Raw genomic sequence first — 18,721 nt, forward strand, 5'->3', positions numbered from 1 at the left:
CCCACCCAAAGCCACTGTTAGCCCCACCCCCATTCACTCAAGGCATCTGCTGTCAAAGCCACGTGGGACACAGCATCACAGCAAGAGCACAGGAAGCGCCTGCCCAGTCCCCTGGCCCTCACTCCCAGGCTGGCCTGTCCCCAAGGCTTGCTGTCTAGCTGAGACACCACTGGGACCTTTTCCTTGCCACACCCAACGTGCCTGCTGTGGTTCAACAGCTCGCACTGGGGAGGGGACGCGCAGTGGCTTTGCCACTCTCCTGTCATCTGTTCTCATCAAGCCATCTCTGCATATTCTCCTTCTCAACATGAAAAGCCACCGGAAGAGGTTTCGTCATTGCCCATGTCTGTCTTATCGTGGTCGTCTCCCAGAAGATGACCTTGCTCGTAGCCCTTTTACTGGGGAAGGATCCCAAGGGAATGGAGACAAAGACACAGAGAAGAGGAGGCCCACCGCGGTTCCCAGGGGGCCCCCAGAGGCAGTTGGCTCGGTCCTGCTGGGGTGGTCTGCAAAGCTGTGGCATGTACAGTCTTCTGTTGGGGGAGTGACTCCCTGTCACTCCACGCTCCTGCCTGGGTCACACTATGGGGGCTCCTAAAGGCTTCACCGGTGGAAGGTGGCAGGACCATGGTCAGAATGGGAGGCTCTGCGGGGAGCTGATGGGAGGTGCTGCCCCCGTAGCAGGGCAGGAGGGGGGAGGGCAGCGGGCCCAGCGTGTGGGTGGGCACACTGCTGCCCAGGCAGCACGTGGAGGGCTGTGCGCACGCTCTCAGAGCCGCCTTCCACACCCGATTTCTCTGGGGCACACTCATGGACGGACTCAAAGAACCACAACAAACATACACGTTCACTAACACACTCCCTTGATTTAACATGATTGATTCCTTTTAGATATGTTTTCTTTTTAAAAAAAAGCATCCAAGGAAAGAGGTAGTCCTGCCTCCAAATTGCAAAAGTCACTCAGTATTTTGCAAATGCCCCAACCATTTTTGGGCCCAGTGACATCTCTCTCCTTATAATATAAAACACCTGGTTTTATTTAGAACCCCATGAAAATGGATGTGATTTATTTATCATCAATTCAGTTCAACACCGAATGTGTCCCCAAGACAAAGAAACTCCATTGTTTTCGTACTTCCTCCCCAAAGTCCATTAGGACTTTTCCAAATTTCAATTCATATGACTGAACTTGCTGGGAACCAAACAAACAGAACATACTAATTTTTCAAAAGTATATAAATGCAGAGCGAAATAAAAAGACTTATCTCTATACCAGTAGTATGCTATATACTTTAATGCAGATTTAAATAAAAGTGTTCTTTTATGAACACATTAATGAGATGGCTGGGTAAACGGTAACCAAATCATGAGTACGTTACATTCTATTAGTCATACGCGTGTTCGTGTTACCACTGCTAGAACCGACAGCTTACCATAGAAACCGTCTCACTGACTTAGGCACTCGTATCTATTTATGTCATCTTCACAAGCACCCTCAAAACGAAATGCAACGTTACATCTTTCCCAGATGAGGACTGAGGCTCAGGGAAGTGAACACTTGCCCGAGGGCTGGTAGGTACACGGCCGAGCACAGGGCTGCGCAGGTAGTGGGGCCTTCACGTAAGTTCAGTCACTAAGTCACTGAGGAGCGTCGGTGTCTGGATTAGCAGAGGTGTGGCCCAGGCACACTGATAAGGACGGCAGAGCACGGGCAGCCGGTCACGGCAGCAACGGCGGTGTGGCCGCTCCTCCGTGAGTAGAAGGAAAGCTCCCAGAAAAGCCAGTACTGTATGAGCCCACTCATAAGTGGAGTCTAAGAACAGACTGAGCTCATAGAAACAGCAGAATGGCTGCTGCCGGAGGTGGAGGGGTCGGGGGGTTGGAAGGTACACACTCGCGGTTGTAAGGCAGTCTGGGATGGATGACAGCATGCTGACTCAGTTTACAGCACTGTGTCACACACGTACTTGACAGCTGCTAGGAGAATAGATATTAAAAGTCCTTACTGTAAGAAAAACATTTGTAACTAAGGTGCTGGCCATGTACGGAATTTGTTGTGGTGACCATTTCACAACACATACATGCATCCAATTATTATGCTGTACACCTTAAGCCAATACAATATTATACACCAACTATATCTGAGTAAAACTGGAAGAAAACATGAACATAGCCCAGAACCCGTCGGAAGTGACCCTCCGACAACCCTCGCTTGCTTTCCAGCAAATGGGGGTGCGCAGACACAACGCAGCACGACTGTCCGACTCAAACGACAGAAGGGAAGGGTGCGCGGCCCTCCCCGGCGCCCGTTGTTCAGGGCTGCCCTGCGCCTGCGGCCCCGGGGCCACGAGAGCCTTACCTTGTCTGGGTCCGAGCTGGTGATGACCCACACACACTGCGCGTTGTCTTCATACTGAACCGGGTAGTTAGGCGAGGTGATGACGCCACTGGGCCCACGCAGATTTGATCCACACGTTCTCGCTAGAAACACAGACAGACGGCATTACTTTCCACAGCATATCACCTGTGGGGTGAAGCCATGATATGCGCGTGAAAGGGCAAGTTAGCTACCTGCCAATTATGATAAATAACGGTTCATGCCCTCCGGCGGGCAAGCGCACTGTGCTCAGCCCTCTGGACCCTCATTTGGTATCTGAAGGTTAAACTGGAAATCGTTGCTATATTGCATTTACCGAGGCATTATTTACCATTCCCAGAATGACCTAACTGGTGCTAGCACCTCGGAGTGTCACATGAAATCAGTCCATTTCAAACGCAATTGTGACTCACAGAGAGCCTGTACACACATTTGCTTGCACTTAGATAACAAGTGAACTGGGATTCAGGAGACCAGAGCCAAGGTCTCCAGTAGGCCCTCCCTGTGTGACCTTGAGTAAGCAGTTCCAACCCTCACAGCTGCGTCCTTTCCACTTTACACGAGATGGGGAACACGTGATCTCTACAGTCTCTTTCAAGCTTCAGATTCTACTCTACAATGAATGGTACCAATTTCTTTACAGCATGGGGCACATGGGAACTTCAAATACACATAAAAATTTAAAGAAAGAAAGCAGAAATGGAGACTCTAAAAGGAAAAAAGAAAAATACCTTAAAATGAAAAGACCAAGCAAATCAGAGAAATGACAGAACCCAACAAATGTGACAAAATTTGGAATACAGAAATATTTCGATCGACTTCCTCTTTAAGAAAGAACTGACTCCGGGTGGTGAACACACAATGTGATATATAGCTGATGTATTACAGAACTGTACACCTTAAACCTATGTAATTTTACTAGTCATTGCACGCCCAATAAATTTTAATTAAAAAAAAGCATTTACAAAAAAAGAAGAAAAAAAGAAAGGAGTTCCCTGTCCCCCCAAACCAATAGACGTTTTTTGGAAATCAAGTATCAGTCTGAACTCGTCTTGGCATTACTAATTTACCCTGAGTTTGAGAAGAGAGAAGAAACGAAGTTCCCAGGTGGGTGCTGTGCAGGTTCATTTTCCTGAGGCCTCACCCTGACGTCATCCTCCTGCCTCGAAGGAAGAGACCCCTTCCTGCCTTGTTCTCTTCTTGGCAGAGCACCCATGCAGTCCGGTAATGCTCTGAGAGACTCAGCTGCCTACCTCACTGGAACAGGGCTGGAGTTCAAGGGGCACACTGTGGGGAACAGTGAAGGGAAACCAGGACCCTGAGCGATTCCTACCTGACCCCCGGAAAGTACAGTCCCCCTTCCAAGGACACTGCTGACAAAACAATACTGCGAATGACGCCTCTTCCTAATGCTTCTCGCGCTACTGTCAGTACTGCCTGACAGACCTGTCTGTTTTCCAGGGCTGTGAATGCCTGACCTGGGAACAGCTTCCTTCCCTTACTCATCAGCCTATCTTCACCACATACAATGTCCATAGTCACCTTTTCAGTTGCTTGATACTTACTTACAAATAATTAGCTAAAAGTTAACCTATGCATTGATTAACTAAAACACATAACAATCAACTTTTAAAATATTGGCATTTACTTTCCAAGCATTTCTTAAATAAAGATGGATAAAGGATGGTCTGGTTTTTAAAACTCAGTAGGTGCATCATTGCTCAAAAGGTCAGCTGACCGAGCTGCACACAGACACGTACACGTCCTACATGCTAAGATTTCTCTCTCTGATGAGTCTAATCTTAGAGACGTCTGATCATCAACTTCAGTGGGAAATTTCCGAAAGCACTCTAATAGCAACAGTATTAATTAGAAAATCTTAGGAGAAAAGATTTCATCAATAAAAGGAATGTTACACGTTCATACTTTGCTACGTATTATACTGAATGGCTGATATTAAACAATGTAGTTTAATCAATATTTGTTGACTTAATTTTGAATTAATATTCTCAAAGTGCCATTCTAAATATTTCAAACTTTGAAAAAATATAGCTGAGGAATCTGTGCAGTCCAGAACTAACCTGTTACATTCCCACTGACAATCTGTACTCATCCAATCACTTGCCCCAGCTGTCACTCTGCTAGAAAGTTCACCAAATCTGACACCCTGTCACTGGCCTGTGTCCCACTGTCGGCTTTGAAGTTTGACCTCTAACTTGACTTATTAAAATTGGTTTCCAGCTCTCTATGAAATCCAGCTTTCCCATTGCTTGGGGAAATATTGTTCTTAATAATTACATTTTTTAGTGTGTTAACTATTAAGAAAATATTTATAGGACATCAGTACATTCTCCACATTTTATGCATACATAATACTGCATTTCACATAGAGCAAGTTATGAAGCTAATCCTTCCGTGATATTTCTCACCGAAGGTTGTCAAATTCATTCATAAAATACTTTTCTTTTTTACTTATAAGTATATGTCTTTCTTTGTAATACTTCTTTAAATAAATTGTTTTACTCTTTTTGCCAACACTTTTAATCAAGCCATCAAAATACTCAGCTGAAATGGAAAATGTAAAAATATTCAGGGCAGGAAATTTTTTTTTCCGTTTTGTTCACTTCTATGATCTCAACGATTAGAACAAATTTGGCATTTGATAGTTTCCCCCATTAACACTTGTTGTAGTTTTTGAATATGTACAACAATCTTAACTATGATCTAACTGTAAGCATTTAACCTTAAACACCCTCCTCAGGAAACTGCTGCCAACGTTAGCGGGTACTGCATTAGTCTTTGCCTTTCTAACTCGTCTTCATCCTAATCATCTGCTCCTTTATCACCTGAGGAGAGCCCCATCATTCTCCCAGTTTTGATTCCCGAGGTACTGCTGCCTTGTACCAAGGCTTTCCTGGTATCCACACACACATCTCAGATTCTCCATGGCAGCTAGCTACTCCAAGTTCAGTCATGGGCGCAATATCCATGTACCACGTCTGCGAGCTACTACCCAGATGCGCCTGGCGGGTCAGGTCCAGACCACACATTACCTCCTCCGTCTCCTGCAGGACAACCTCTCACCTGGGGCTTCCTTTCTCCTCTGTGTTGTGGGGCAGAAGTAGTTACATGAAACTGCATGCTCTCTGAACTATACACTGGAGAGAGAAGAGAGAAGCCCCAGGTCTTCCTCTGTCACACCCCACACCATCCTCCAGCAGGTCAGGCACCCAAAGGTCAATGTTTTAGATCCACTATACATTGAATTCCTTTAAAAATCAACATCTGGGGAGAGGAAGAGCTGGGGAAGAACACAGAACAGCCTGAGAGACGAGCCAAGGCCAAGCACTCCGCTGAAATGGACGCCTGAGTGTGAGGGTCCAGAGCACCGAGGGAACGGTCAGAGACGGTGCTTCTGCCCCGAGGTCGTGTCCCGTGAGAATGCCGCGGGAGCAGCCCGGCTGTCAGACAGGAGGCGAGAGTACGCGGTGAGAGGATGGGGCGACACACGCAGACCCTTCTGGAGGAGGAGAACGGCGGGTATGAGCTAACCTACACGCCACATCTGGTCGCTTTGCCAGCTGTTCCTGTGCTGTCATTAAATGTGAACTCACAGCCCGCACACAGAACAGCGCCCTAAAACCCGACTCGGGAGGCTTCACACCTCGCCCGTGTTTTGCAGTCACGGAGTCCATGCCGTCCCCTCCCGCCTCCACCGAGGAGTGGACCCTTGAGATAGTGACAGCAATCTCACAGTGACTGGAGATGTGGCATCTTCTCAAACTGTGCCTTCTGCACCAAGCAAGTGTTCAGCTAGTGCACAAAGTCCTTCATGGACAAACAGAACTCACTAGCGTGTACCACAGCAAAGCAAGTTTTCACAGCAGGATTTAAATGTATTCCCAGAATTGAAATGTGTACGTGCATGTCGATGCACGTTACAGTCGAATGACACTTCCTACTCTCGTAAGGCCTTCTCTTTTTGCAAGATCTTTTGGGAAATATAGGGAAATATCTAATATCTAATACAAAGCAATGTGCACTTAAGTGCTTACTAATGTTTAATAAATGGTCTTTGGTAATAACTGACCTAATGTACAGTGAATATTACTCAGAAGACGGTGTCCTAAATGCATATGCTGAAATTTAACTTACCATGTTTCCCCAAAGATAAGACCTACTCAGACCATCAGCTCTAATGTGTCTTTTGGAGCAAAAATTAATATAAGACCCGGTCTTATTTTAATATAAGACTGGATATAATATAATACCAGGTGTAATATAATATAATATAATATAATATAATATAATATAATATAATATAATACTGGGTCTTATATTAATTTTTGCTCCAAAGGATGCATTAGAGATGATGGTCCGGCTAGGTCTTATTTTCGGGTATCTCTTACATGTCTTTAAAATAAAATGAGAATTCACAAAATAATAATTAAAAATATGATATATCAAGAGGGAAAGTGGAAAAGGAGAAGAAAACAAACTGATTTATTTTGAATGCCAGTACATGCTAGTTCTCTATTTAATCAATGAATATTTAAGTATAAGACACATCTATTTCACATAATTTATCTTATGTAATATGCAATAATAACTTATCTATTTGTGTGAGTTCAGTTGCCAGGAATCTTTCCTGTTCCATAGTTACTACTTAAATAAAAGAATTAGAGATGAATATTTTACTAGACAAAACTTAAATTAATAGAATATCAGAACTCACGTCAGAAGTGTTTTTCAGGAAAACCTGGAGTCTACTTCAGGCATGTTTTTAGAATGACATAGAGGTTACTTAAGAGCTTGTCTTTCTGAAACACACCTGAGATCCAGGCCGAGCTTATGCAGTTACTAGGTGTCTGTTGTTCAATTACGTCATTTTAAGTCTCTCAGCTTATTCAGTTGTATAATAATTGTAACTGCACCTCTGACAGCTGTGAGGATGGAAGGAACGAATGCACATGAAGAATTCAGCACCCTGCCCCATGCGCCGCAACACAGATACGTACTGAACACATATTCATTAAATGCTTATTAAGAGTTGGGCGCTGCGTTAAACCTTGAGGCTACAGCAGAGATAGAAGGCCACTAAGCTCCTCACCTTCATCAGGCAATTAACAAATAAACACGTGAACATCTAATGTCAGGAGATCATGAACTTTACAGAAGGCAGAGTGGGGCTTGCCTTCTTTACAGAAGGCAGAGAGCATCTGGAAAGGGCTTGCTCTGGAAGAGGGTGTTCATGGAAGAACTGTTGATGAGATGCCCATTGATAAAAGGTGTGGGAGGGAGAGCCACGTGGACATCTGGGGGGAACATGTTCTGGCTAAAAGGAAAACAAAATCAAGGACAGGAAGGCAGAAACTTTCTGGGCATGTTCTAGGAACATAATCAGCACCAAATTAACATTAGTTTTCACGTCATTATGTCAGTAGGATTTGAGAGTATAAAAATACAAAACTCTACTATTTCCAATAACTTAATAAAAAAATAGAGAAAACACATTTATTTCCCAAGTGACTTCAAGTAAAAATTAGAAAACCTTAGGAGTCTAGAAGCAATAAGAAAAAAATTTTCCAAAATCACTGGAATTAAAATAAAAGTATATATGTTTCTTTAAATCTGAGATTATATTAATAGTATTAATATATTTAGTATTAATATATTTAATACTCAGTGTATAAAAGTATAACCTTAAAATTGACTCCAGACCTTTAATTGGGTAGAATGAAGAGTCATCTTTCAGGTATAAAACATTATTTCGGCATGGACAGAAAACATGGGTAGAAAGACTAAGCTATGAAAGTCTTGGAAAATGACAAGTTAATAAGTAAAGGATATTTCTTAGCTAATCTAACCCAGAACCTCAAGGTAATAATAACTTTATTCTGTGACCCATGGTGGCTCTAATTGGCTTCCATGTAAGCACAGTTACAACTGCAAATAATATTGCACCTTTCTTCTGTTCCCTTTCAACTCACTGAGCAGCACCTACAAATATTAATTCTGCACATCAAAGTGTATTAGCATTGAAGGAAGACAGATAGATAGATATCTCCTAACTATCAATGGAATGAAATGCCAGCTAGAATATTTTACTTAAAGTAAATAAATAAAATCTAGATCCTTTTTTTTTTTTTTTTGGCTTGTTTTAAAAATCTACCGCCAGTTAAAGATACCTAAACAGTTTTAAACAGCTCATAACATTTTACCCTGTGAAAGTCATAATAGTTGTTTTCATATCCCTAAATGAAGTAGGCATAATTTTCAACAAATTCACTCGTATAATTACTGAGCCGTGACAGCCATTCACATGTCTGAAGAACAGGAAGAACAGGTAGCCCGCCCCTGTAGGCGAGTTAATTAGCTAACGTAAGCACTGGCCACGACGTGCCTGGAAGGGAGAGCACTGGAGTCACTGCCATTCATCAAGGCTTCCATCGGATATCCCTCTGTAGAGAAGGTACCGTAATTACTGCAGTTAGAGATTCTTCGTGAAGATGGGAACCTTGAGAGTCTGTACCTCCTTAATTCACTGATCTGAAATCTCATCATGTGTGTAATGCTAGAGCAGAGGCATTTTACTGTATTTGACAGATGGCTGAATTCAGACTATGTGACGGAGCTGATGGATGTAAGGGCTCCTTTAAAGGCTCCAAATGAATCGGGAAAACCCAGCCGTCATGTTCTCTTCTTACAGGCTATTCATTATGGGAACATCACAGAGCAGAAATGAACTTGGAACACTGCACTTGGCCGACGGAACCTACTGATAAATAAGTAAGTATTCCTAGAGTCTGTTTTGTGTAGCGTTTGACATACTGTTATATTTCATGTTATCCACTTCTCCTACATTAAAGCTACCTTTTTATAGATATAGTTATAAAAGCTCTACTTGAAAACATTTTTAGTTCTTCTGCAATTAATGAATCAGTCATTAAAGCAATTAGAGACACTATTTAAAGGAGGGAATGATGACAGTCTCAGGGTTACTAAATGCTGTCAACCTGATAAACATATGGATTTCAGTTGTAGAAAGTGTGTGTCCAGCGAAGGCTGCCAGCCAGGAAACAGGTCTGGACTCCCTGAGCTCATTTCTTCCCTTCACACCTACAAGGTGTAACTGACTGTTTCCCGCGTTAGAAGAAGACCAGGACCATGCACTGAGCTCAATATCTAGAGCTGTGCTGCCCAAGGTAGGTACTGCCCGCAGTGACCACTGGGCATTTCACACGTGGCTGCTCTGAGCAGAGATGTGCCAGACATGGGGTGGGGGGAGGGGGAGGGGAAAAGAGAAGGGAAGGAGGAGGGAACGTAACACGTTTTATAACCTTTATGTTGAAATGATAATGTTTCCTGACCATTAGGGTAGATAACCTGTTGCTCTTGCTTCTGGCATGTGGCTATCAGGTGTTTTCACTTATGTACGTGGCTTGCATTTCCCTTCTGCTGGAGAGCACTGCCTTAGAGCCCCCCTTTAGAAGCAGCCCACAGGGGCACTGGGGCACCTGCCGTCCCTCTGTGTAAGCGGTGGATCGGGTCATGTTACAGGTCATCACTTGATGAGACACAGAACTGTCCTCCTGACTGCGGGTCTGAGCGTGGAGGCAGCTGTCCTGTGAGAGACCACGTGGCCAGGAGGCGAGCACAGGGCAGAGAGAGGACGTGGGGTATGGAAGTGGACGGCAGGCTTCTCATTTCACCATGGGCCCTAGCATGAGCCTTTCCCGCCCAGCACGTGAGCTATTTACGGACACACAGCACTTTTTTTTCACCTATATTGCTTACAACTAAAATCCTTCACTGATACAAAAATGCCAAGGGATGTGAGAAAGGGCTGAATGATCACCTAATCTGTTTGTCCTCTCTGCACATGAAAAGCTGCAGATGACATAGGAAGCAAAAAAAAAGTGTGACATTTACTCAGTGATTTATTCCGTCTTTCCTTCTTACGGAAGTATATTCCCTTGGCAGAGACTGCCATTTTCCCTTAATATCTAGTCTCCTTTTCTCCCCCAGAAATATAACTGTTGTATATTTGACTGCCGAGAATAAAAATTGTATTCCTACATCTCACAACAAGGCGAACATTACCTGACTGGATTCTGGCCAACGGGATTGCACACACATGCATGTGACATTTTCTAGACACGCTCCGTAAGGTTCTGTGTCCCTCCCTGCTTCTTCTAAGCTCCCCCAACCTGACACCTGGGGTGTGGACTGGACCTTGAAGCATCAAGGGGAGAGACTGACCACAGGATGACACGGTGAGTCCAGGCCATTTTCGTCCCTGACACACAGCTGCCAGCCAGTCCTGTACTGCCCAACTCCTAACTATTTTATGAGAGACAAATCCATTTCCATTTTGGTTTAAGCTTCTCTTGGGTTTGCATTGTTGTCACCTAATTTTGATAACCTAATTCTAAATATTATATCTCAAATTCTTCTATTAAGGAGATTTGGGGGCTTTTTGTTTATTTTTTTGTCTAATGTTTCACGACTCCAAATATACTAAAATATATATTCTTTAAAACTTCAGGTTTTTAAAATACTGTTTATTATGGTCCCCCAGATACAGACTGCTCCAGTGAAGGCACACAGATTTGATACGTACATCCTCCCAGCAAACACTTTTAAGAGCTGTGCCCACTGTTATGGCTCATTATTTCAGAAAGTTAAAAGTAATACATTGAACAAGAACGAAAGGATTACTCCAGGAAAATGAAGGAGCCTCCAGGCGGAGCAGAAGCAGCGCCACGCCCCCTGGGCAGGGAAGGAGATGACTGAGCTGAGCGCCCCTGCTTATGGGTAAGACACAGGGGGTGCCCGAGAGTGGAGATGAGACTTTCCCCATCAGCAGAGCGAGCACGCCACGTGACAGACAAAGGTCCTGGGAGGGCGCTTCTCAACTATGATCAACTAGGACCCGGGAGGTCACTGTAAGAGGCGTCTTCTAATTGCGCCCAGGGGTGCAGGGTGCTTGGCTGGGGCGGAGCAGGAGCAGGGGCGGCTGCACCTGAGCCTGGGAGCACGGGGGCTGACAGGGCTCCAAGGCCTGGATACTGACGTCGTGATTGGGTTTTGTTTTTGTTTTTGTTTTAGCGTAACCTGAGATTCGGGGCAAAACCAGGAAATGCTATGAATAAATACGACAGGTATCAAATAGTACATTGCACATATTTCCTTTATGTTACTCTAACAATTTAAACCACATGCGTATTTACTAGTTTTGTCTCATTTGGGTTTTTAAAATAATGATGTGTATTTCTGGTACAGAAGAGCAAGAAAACCACTAAAGAATAAAATCATACAGTTTTCCTTAAGGGAAATACACTACCTGTGATTTAGTCCTCGTCTATACCTTGGAGCCGTGTACGTTGCCAGCACTCGGTGGGAATGTGAATTGGGCTACAGTTCCTTTGAAAACCTAATAATGTCACTTTTTAGTATTACCCAGCATTCAAAGTGGTGTAGTGACAAAAGGCAGCAGGAGGAGCCACTGCCACTTCCTTGACTGGAGAGCAGTGCTTCTCCATGAAGCGTCTCTGTTTCATAGGAAACAGCCACCTGCAGCCTTAGCCCCACCACTCTGCCCTGGGCACACCTGGGCACCACACAGCGGTGTGTTCCACGCGCGAAAAGCCGCAGGTGGTCACAGTAAGGGGTGCAATACAGTGACTCCTGCAGAACGGTATTCTTGCCTCAGATAAAGCTAACAATGCGCTTGGTAACCACTCCACTTTGCAAGGCGTAACTGACACTGTTCACAAGGAAAATTTATAACTCCATCCACCTGAAAAAGACTACGAGGAAGGATAAGATATTCCTGTACAGGAAACGTTCCTGTTTTGATTTTTTTTTTTTAAAGATTTTATTGGGGAAGGGGAACAGGACTTTATTGGGGAACAGTGTGTACTTCCAGGACTTTTTTTTTTTCCCCAAGTCAAGTTGTTGTCCTTTCAATCTTAGTTGTGGAGGGCGCAGCTCACTTCCAGGTCCAGTTGCCGTTTTCTAGTTGCCATTTTCTAGTTGCCGTTTTCTAGTTGCAGGGGGCACAGCCCATCATCCCTTGCGGGAGTCAAACTGGCAACCTTGTGGTTGAGAGGACGCGCTCCAACCAACTGAGCCATCCGGGAGCTCAGCGCCAGCTCAGCGGGACTCGAGGAATTCAACTGGCAGCCTTGTGGTTGAGAGCCCACTGGCCCATGTGGGAATCGAACCAGCAGCCTTCGGAGTTAGGACCATGGAGCTCTAACCGCCTGAGCCACTGGGCCGGCCCCGAATCTTTCCTTTTTATTCCTAGACCAACCCACTGCTACTCTGTTCTTCCCTCAAAACTATCAATTTGCATAAATTACTGTTTAGCTAAAATGCAACAAAACAAAACAAAACCAAAAACAATCCTAGTTTTCCTTTGAATTTTAGTAATTTTTCCATATTAAAACTGCCATCAGTTTCTTGCGGGCTTCACCACGGCTTCTGTAACCCATGAGGCTGTCACATTCTTCACAGAAGAGACAACTCGGTGCTTTGCAGAAGGTGACGGATGCTGTAGTGTTCTGTCCCGCTGGCTGTGTGAGAGGTCAGTGTGAGATAAGGTCCTAAGGAAGCACTGACTGGGGATCATACCACCAAACTGCCTTGGTCACTGACATCAGGACCCAAGAATTAACTTCACTGCCACTGAAAGGTGATCAGTGTTAGATGAGCAGGGATCTGCTTGTGTAACACATTTTCACACATATGCAAACTGTGTATATAAATATAGAAAGATGATTGCCCAGTTACGTTGAGTGTGTGAGTCTGAATGATTACATCTGCTCATCTCTTTCCTGACATTTAAAACCACAAATGTCCTTGGAAATGTCTACCTCCCAGCAAATTTCAAGGCGCTCTTTCTCTTTTGCCCACCATCACTATGAAAACACATAATCACCCAGTTCTGCCCCATCTGTGCACAACGCTTTGTGCTTAAATAACACATGTGTTCAGAAACCACAGCGACCTGCTGACAGACAGAACCTGGACCCTGAAACCACCTCGCCCTCCTCACCTCTGCAAATCGGCCGATGGTCACTCCACGCAGCCAGTGTCTCAGTGACCCTCTGACAGGTGATGCTTTTGGATCCCTGGAGCACGTAACTGTCCTCACAGGAGAACTGGACATTTGCACCAACCCTGAGCAATGACAAAACAAGAAACAACTCCGGTTATTCCTAAAAGACTTCTTTAAAAAACCATCCCAGTGCTGCTACAGTGTTAAGCATCAAACAGTATTACACATGGAGCAATCCAGTGGTGTATCCACAGAGGGAACCCATCTAGTGTCATAGGGGACGGTCACAAGACATGGGTTCACACGTCCACTCTGCCAACTTCATAGCTAAAGGAATATATAAACCATACCGTGTCCTCCCTACAACAGAGATAATACCAAAGGCAGCCTGTGTGCTGTGGTTTGAGTGGGAAGATGGCATTCCATGTGAATAAATCTCGTACAGAAACGAGACTGAAAAAGTCCAGGTTCAGAAAACGTCTCAGGAGAAGAAAGACAGAGGCTGCACGATTCCGCTTCCCTGAGGCATGTGAAGGAGTCCAGTTCATCGCACCAAAGGCTGGAACGGTGGTTCTCAGGGAGGCGAGGGAGGCATCATTAACCAACAGGCACAAGGTTTGAGCTGCAGTAAGATGGACAGTGCTGGAGAGCTGTTGTCCATCACTGTACAGTATTGTCAACAACACTGAACACTTAAAATTTAGTAAGAAGGTCAATCTCACGTTAAGTGTTCTTGTCATAAAATGTAAAAGAGAACACTGGCTCCCAATGAAAAAGAAAAAAAAGGTAATTTCTCAGTAAAGGATCTACATTACTATGATAAATATTAATTATATTCAGAAGAAGTCCAGTGAAATTGTATTTCACAAATACATCTTACAAGGAAAGAATCATTTGTTGTAGAAAACAGTAATCCATCCATGTAGGGTTAGAAGAAAACTTGCTTTGAATCCAGAGCTGCCTCTGAAAACATGGGGCTCTAGGCTGCGAGATGAACGCAGTGTTGTTACAGAATCAAGTTCGTCAGGTAACAAGCAATTGCGAGAGGCGCCGTCAGGCTCCAACACTCGCAGCCTTGCTCCAGGCCTGGCCGGGCAGGGCGCCCAGTGCAGTGCCGTCTCACCATCTGACAAGCCTGTCTCTACAGCAGGAAATTCTACTTGCGTCTCCTATTTCACAAACCCTGAGGTTGGTGTGGACAAAAATGGGAGCGAAAGAGAGCCTTCTGGGGAAAAGAGGCAGAGTTGCCTGTATCATGGATAAAATTAATAGTAGATAATAGATAGGGGGAATAAACACATGTTTTCCTTTCCCACTGACTCAGAAACTCTCATCTGTAATATCAGAATGAGTATTAGCCAAGTCACAGGCATTCCCCACACTCAATCTGGTGATGGTTGTGGATGTCTGCAAAAGTCATCAGATCAGGGTGAAACCAATTTGAAAAATTCTGGATTAAACCAAATTCTTTTCCAAAGGGGGCTCTCAACTTACTAAAATTTAAGGTTCAAAAATTTATTTCAGCTACTTAAGAGAATGTAAAAAGTATGCAGAGTTTTCCAAATTTGTCTGGGAAGTCCTTTTTCACCAACTGTCCAGGGCAACTATAATTCTATGGAAATAATCTTGAGAAACACTTCACTACAGACACATCATACGGACTACTTTTGAAAGTGAAAAGTGTTAAAACCAAAATGTAGACACAATTTAATTGTCATTTAAGAGAGCTATACATTTTAGACACATCCCTCTATAATTCCCGCTCATGTGTCTGTTTAAACCTCTGAAACCACATTAAATACATGAAATAAATAAAAGGAGTTTGTTTTGAAAACAACTATTGTATGTCTATATTTCTTTCGTCTAGGCCCCAATTTCCCATTCTTTCTATTTACTTTGATTTCAGTTTTTATATTTTTTTTCATTTTCTCAAAACTTTTTTATTGAACATCTATTATGTGTCTCACTCTATTCTCGGTACCAAAGATGTACAAGTTAATAAGATAGACAAAGGCCTGCATCATGGGGGTAAAAGTCTACTTAGGGGGGAAAATACACAGTAAACAAATCAAACAAGAAGAAAATTAAAATGTGTCATAAGTGCTAGGAAAGAAATAAGCCAAATGATTTGATTAACAATGGGTTTGGAAGAGGTGGAGTTTGAGAGCATGTCACCATTTTTTATGACCCTCTTAAACTGAGGCACTAATATAAAATCCAGGCGTGGTTGAACATAAAGAAGGCCAGTGGGTCCCTGCGCCCGTGTGGCATCCTGCATGTCACCTACAGCTGCCCCGTGGCCCTGAGGCCGGAAGGAGGAAGCTTGGTACCAACAACCTCTGCGCCTTTCACACACACTTCCCGTGCATTTCATCAAGCTCCCCCCACAGCTTTAGCACACTGTGATCACGGACCTTGATGCCATCACCGCTCTGGACTACTTGATTGTATTTCTTCAAATAAAACATTTATTTATCATTCAAAACCCTGGAAAGTACGGCCAGAGGTGATTTTGGAAGCCATGGCAGTGTCCAATCATAAAACCATGGTGGAACACAACCGGAAAAATCGGCATGAACTATTCTTAGAGTAGTAATATCATCGTAAGCACACTTCTGTTCTTATATTGCAATAACTGTAGTACTTCTGGCCTTGTTACTTTATGATTCAATTTTAAAAACATATTTTAAAATTCTGCTTGTGAAAACCTCTTAGTCTGACTCTAGGCTGGGAAACAGCCATGGGTGGGTAAGCCCATCCCAACAGCTGAGTGAGGAGTAGTCTCTGTGTTGTGATGAATCAGGCTGAAGTGGAAAAAACTAACAATGACTCAATTTTTAATTTATTATTTCAAACTTTGCTCTTGTTTTATCTAGCACATAAATCAGTCCAATGTACAATCCATGGGTACTTTCAATTTCAGATGTATAATAAACTAAATTTTTATTTATGATTTGATCTCATGATTACGATGCTTGAAGTTATATGTATAACATTAGGAAATCTAATTTGGTTTTATGGAAAATACTCTTAGAAGAAAATTCCAGAAAAAATATTGTTAGAACCTTTCCCTTGGCAAGTCAATTTAGAACAACTTAGATTAATTATGTTGTATAATTGCAACAATTGTTAGTAGTTGGAAACTGTAAGAAATAATAGAAAACTGATTTTGTGTGACATCAAGCTAGTGTGTATAGATAACAAATTCCCAAATGGCAAAATTGTAGTAACATAGTCAAAGCCGCATACTTTTGAGGTTTAAGTAGACTACCTTGTTTCCCTGAAAATAAGACCTAACATGATTTTTTTGGGATAACATCACCTGAATACAAGCCCTAATGTGTCTTTTGGAGCAAAACTTAACATAAGACCCTGTCTTACTTTCAGAGAAACAAGGGAGAATAGGGAAAACCACTTTTTTGCTCTGTCAATGCTTAGTACTTCCGAAAAGCTCATCGCTCAACTTCAAATTCTGTAGACGTTTCATTTTTCACTGTCTAGTTTACCTACCACAATTTGAAGAGCCTTTCTAGGTGAATGAACTATTTCTAAGTATGGTTTCATTCTAAAATGAACTATTTCTAAATACAGTTTTCCTAGAGAATGGCTATTAGTGCATTTATTTGAAGATGAGTACTATAACTTATTTTTGGAGGGGTTGGGGAAGAAATCCTGGAGTTCCTTAATGATTGAAGTAGAATCCAAAATAGCAACGTGAGTCGCTTTAGTTGTGACGTCTAACTGCCCATTAATTACCAGAGGGGACTCTGACCGCCATTCCTTGACTGGCTAGACGCAGACACCCACCTCTTTCCTCAACTGACACTGACCAACGTTTACGGAGGCTCATGAAGCAACCAATCTCGCCACTTCTCCATTCAGAGTTTGCTAACTGGACAGATCATTAGATTGATGGGCTGCTAAAGATAGATAGATAGATAGATAGACAGACAGACAGACAGACAGATAGACAGACAGATAGATGACAGATAATCTTCATCTTTGTTTTTAAAAATCCAGTTCAAACAGCACACTTAAAGATTCGTAAATACAAAAGGAATCAATATTATTTTTAGGCACCACATGTGGGCATTTAAACATTTTGCATGTCTGAAAAAAAGGAGAACTAGATTATATTATACTGTGTTCACTCTTAAAAAAAACAGAAAACACTAGCATCGCAAAAACCTTTTCTTTAGAACTAAGTTCAAGCCAGGATTTGCTGTATCTGTCCTTATACAGTGAGCACAGGTGACAGGAGGAGATTGTATCTGGAAGCACACTTGATCAAAACTTAGAATCTTTGCTCAATGAGCTCCATTCTTGAGAACACGGGTCACGTGGCAGAACAATATGTAAAGAGTTAAAGGATATGTGTGTATGTGCGTGTGTATGTGTGCATGTCTGTATGTGTGTATGTTTGTGTGTGTGCATGTGTAGCTGTATGTGTGTATATGTATGCATGTGTGTACATATGTGCATGTGTACACGTGTGCGTGTGCGTGGTATGTGTATGTGCATGCATGTATATACGTGTGTGTATAGGTGTGTGAGCGTGTGTATAGGAAGGGATGTGCACAGCTGTTATTCCTCTCCCACGTTTTACTTACACCTGAGAACCTCGGTGCTGGCACATAAGTTAAAACGACAGGCTTCTAAACTCCGCAGTGTAGTCCAGCTGTGAGTCCTGAAACATGTCTGCAGGAGCTGTGGTGGCGCATTGCTCCCCCTCCGCCCTCCCCACTGTAAAGAATAAAACGAAAACAAGACCCAAGTCCACACGGGGCGGGAGACCCGCAGAGCTGGCAGAGACTGAGTGGAGGTGGTGTGCCAGCTGCAGGAATGCAGCCCCGTTTTCCTGCCACCTCAGTGGAAGCAGCAGGCAGGTGAGGAGGTGGGACAGACAAGTCCCCAGTGCCCTGTGGCTCCCAGAGCTAATGCACACTTGCTGTCACTCCCCAGTGGCGACCTCACGGAGAAGGCTCTGCGTCTTAGGGCACAGCCTGTCCAGAGAAGAAATGGCAGAAGGGTGAGCCTAAGCCTGAGAAGGCCCAGCCCCTGCGGCCTGGAGGGACACAGCAGGTTATCCCCAAGGCCCTTGGTGACCAACAGAGAGGAAACCACACTCCTGGGAGACAGGATGAGGGCTTGTGGCGGCCAGAGGCTGGGCAAGGTCACAGCAGGGATCCAAGGCGCACAGGGGAGCTGGGGAGGTCACCCTGCTCCCCCACTGCGACCTGGCATTTCGATCACCAACAGGGAGACGGGTGGGGTGGGGA

General features: G+C 43.7%; 1 protein-coding gene across 1 annotated transcript in view; it reads right to left on the reverse strand.

Moving 5' to 3' along the window:
• Positions 1-18,721, reverse strand: part of CSMD1 (CUB and Sushi multiple domains 1) — a 1,609,724-nt gene that overhangs the window by 439,710 nt on the left and 1,151,293 nt on the right. The window contains exons 9-10 of the mRNA XM_033104535.1: positions 13,440-13,564; positions 2,360-2,481 (exon numbers count right to left, since the gene is read on the reverse strand). Coding sequence (XP_032960426.1) covers positions 2,360-2,481; positions 13,440-13,564 — 247 coding nt within the window. The remainder of the gene's footprint in view (positions 1-2,359; positions 2,482-13,439; positions 13,565-18,721) is intronic.

Source organism: Rhinolophus ferrumequinum, chromosome 4 (genome assembly GCF_004115265.2).
Source record: "Rhinolophus ferrumequinum isolate MPI-CBG mRhiFer1 chromosome 4, mRhiFer1_v1.p, whole genome shotgun sequence".
Classification (NCBI taxonomy): Eukaryota; Metazoa; Chordata; class Mammalia; order Chiroptera; family Rhinolophidae; genus Rhinolophus; species Rhinolophus ferrumequinum.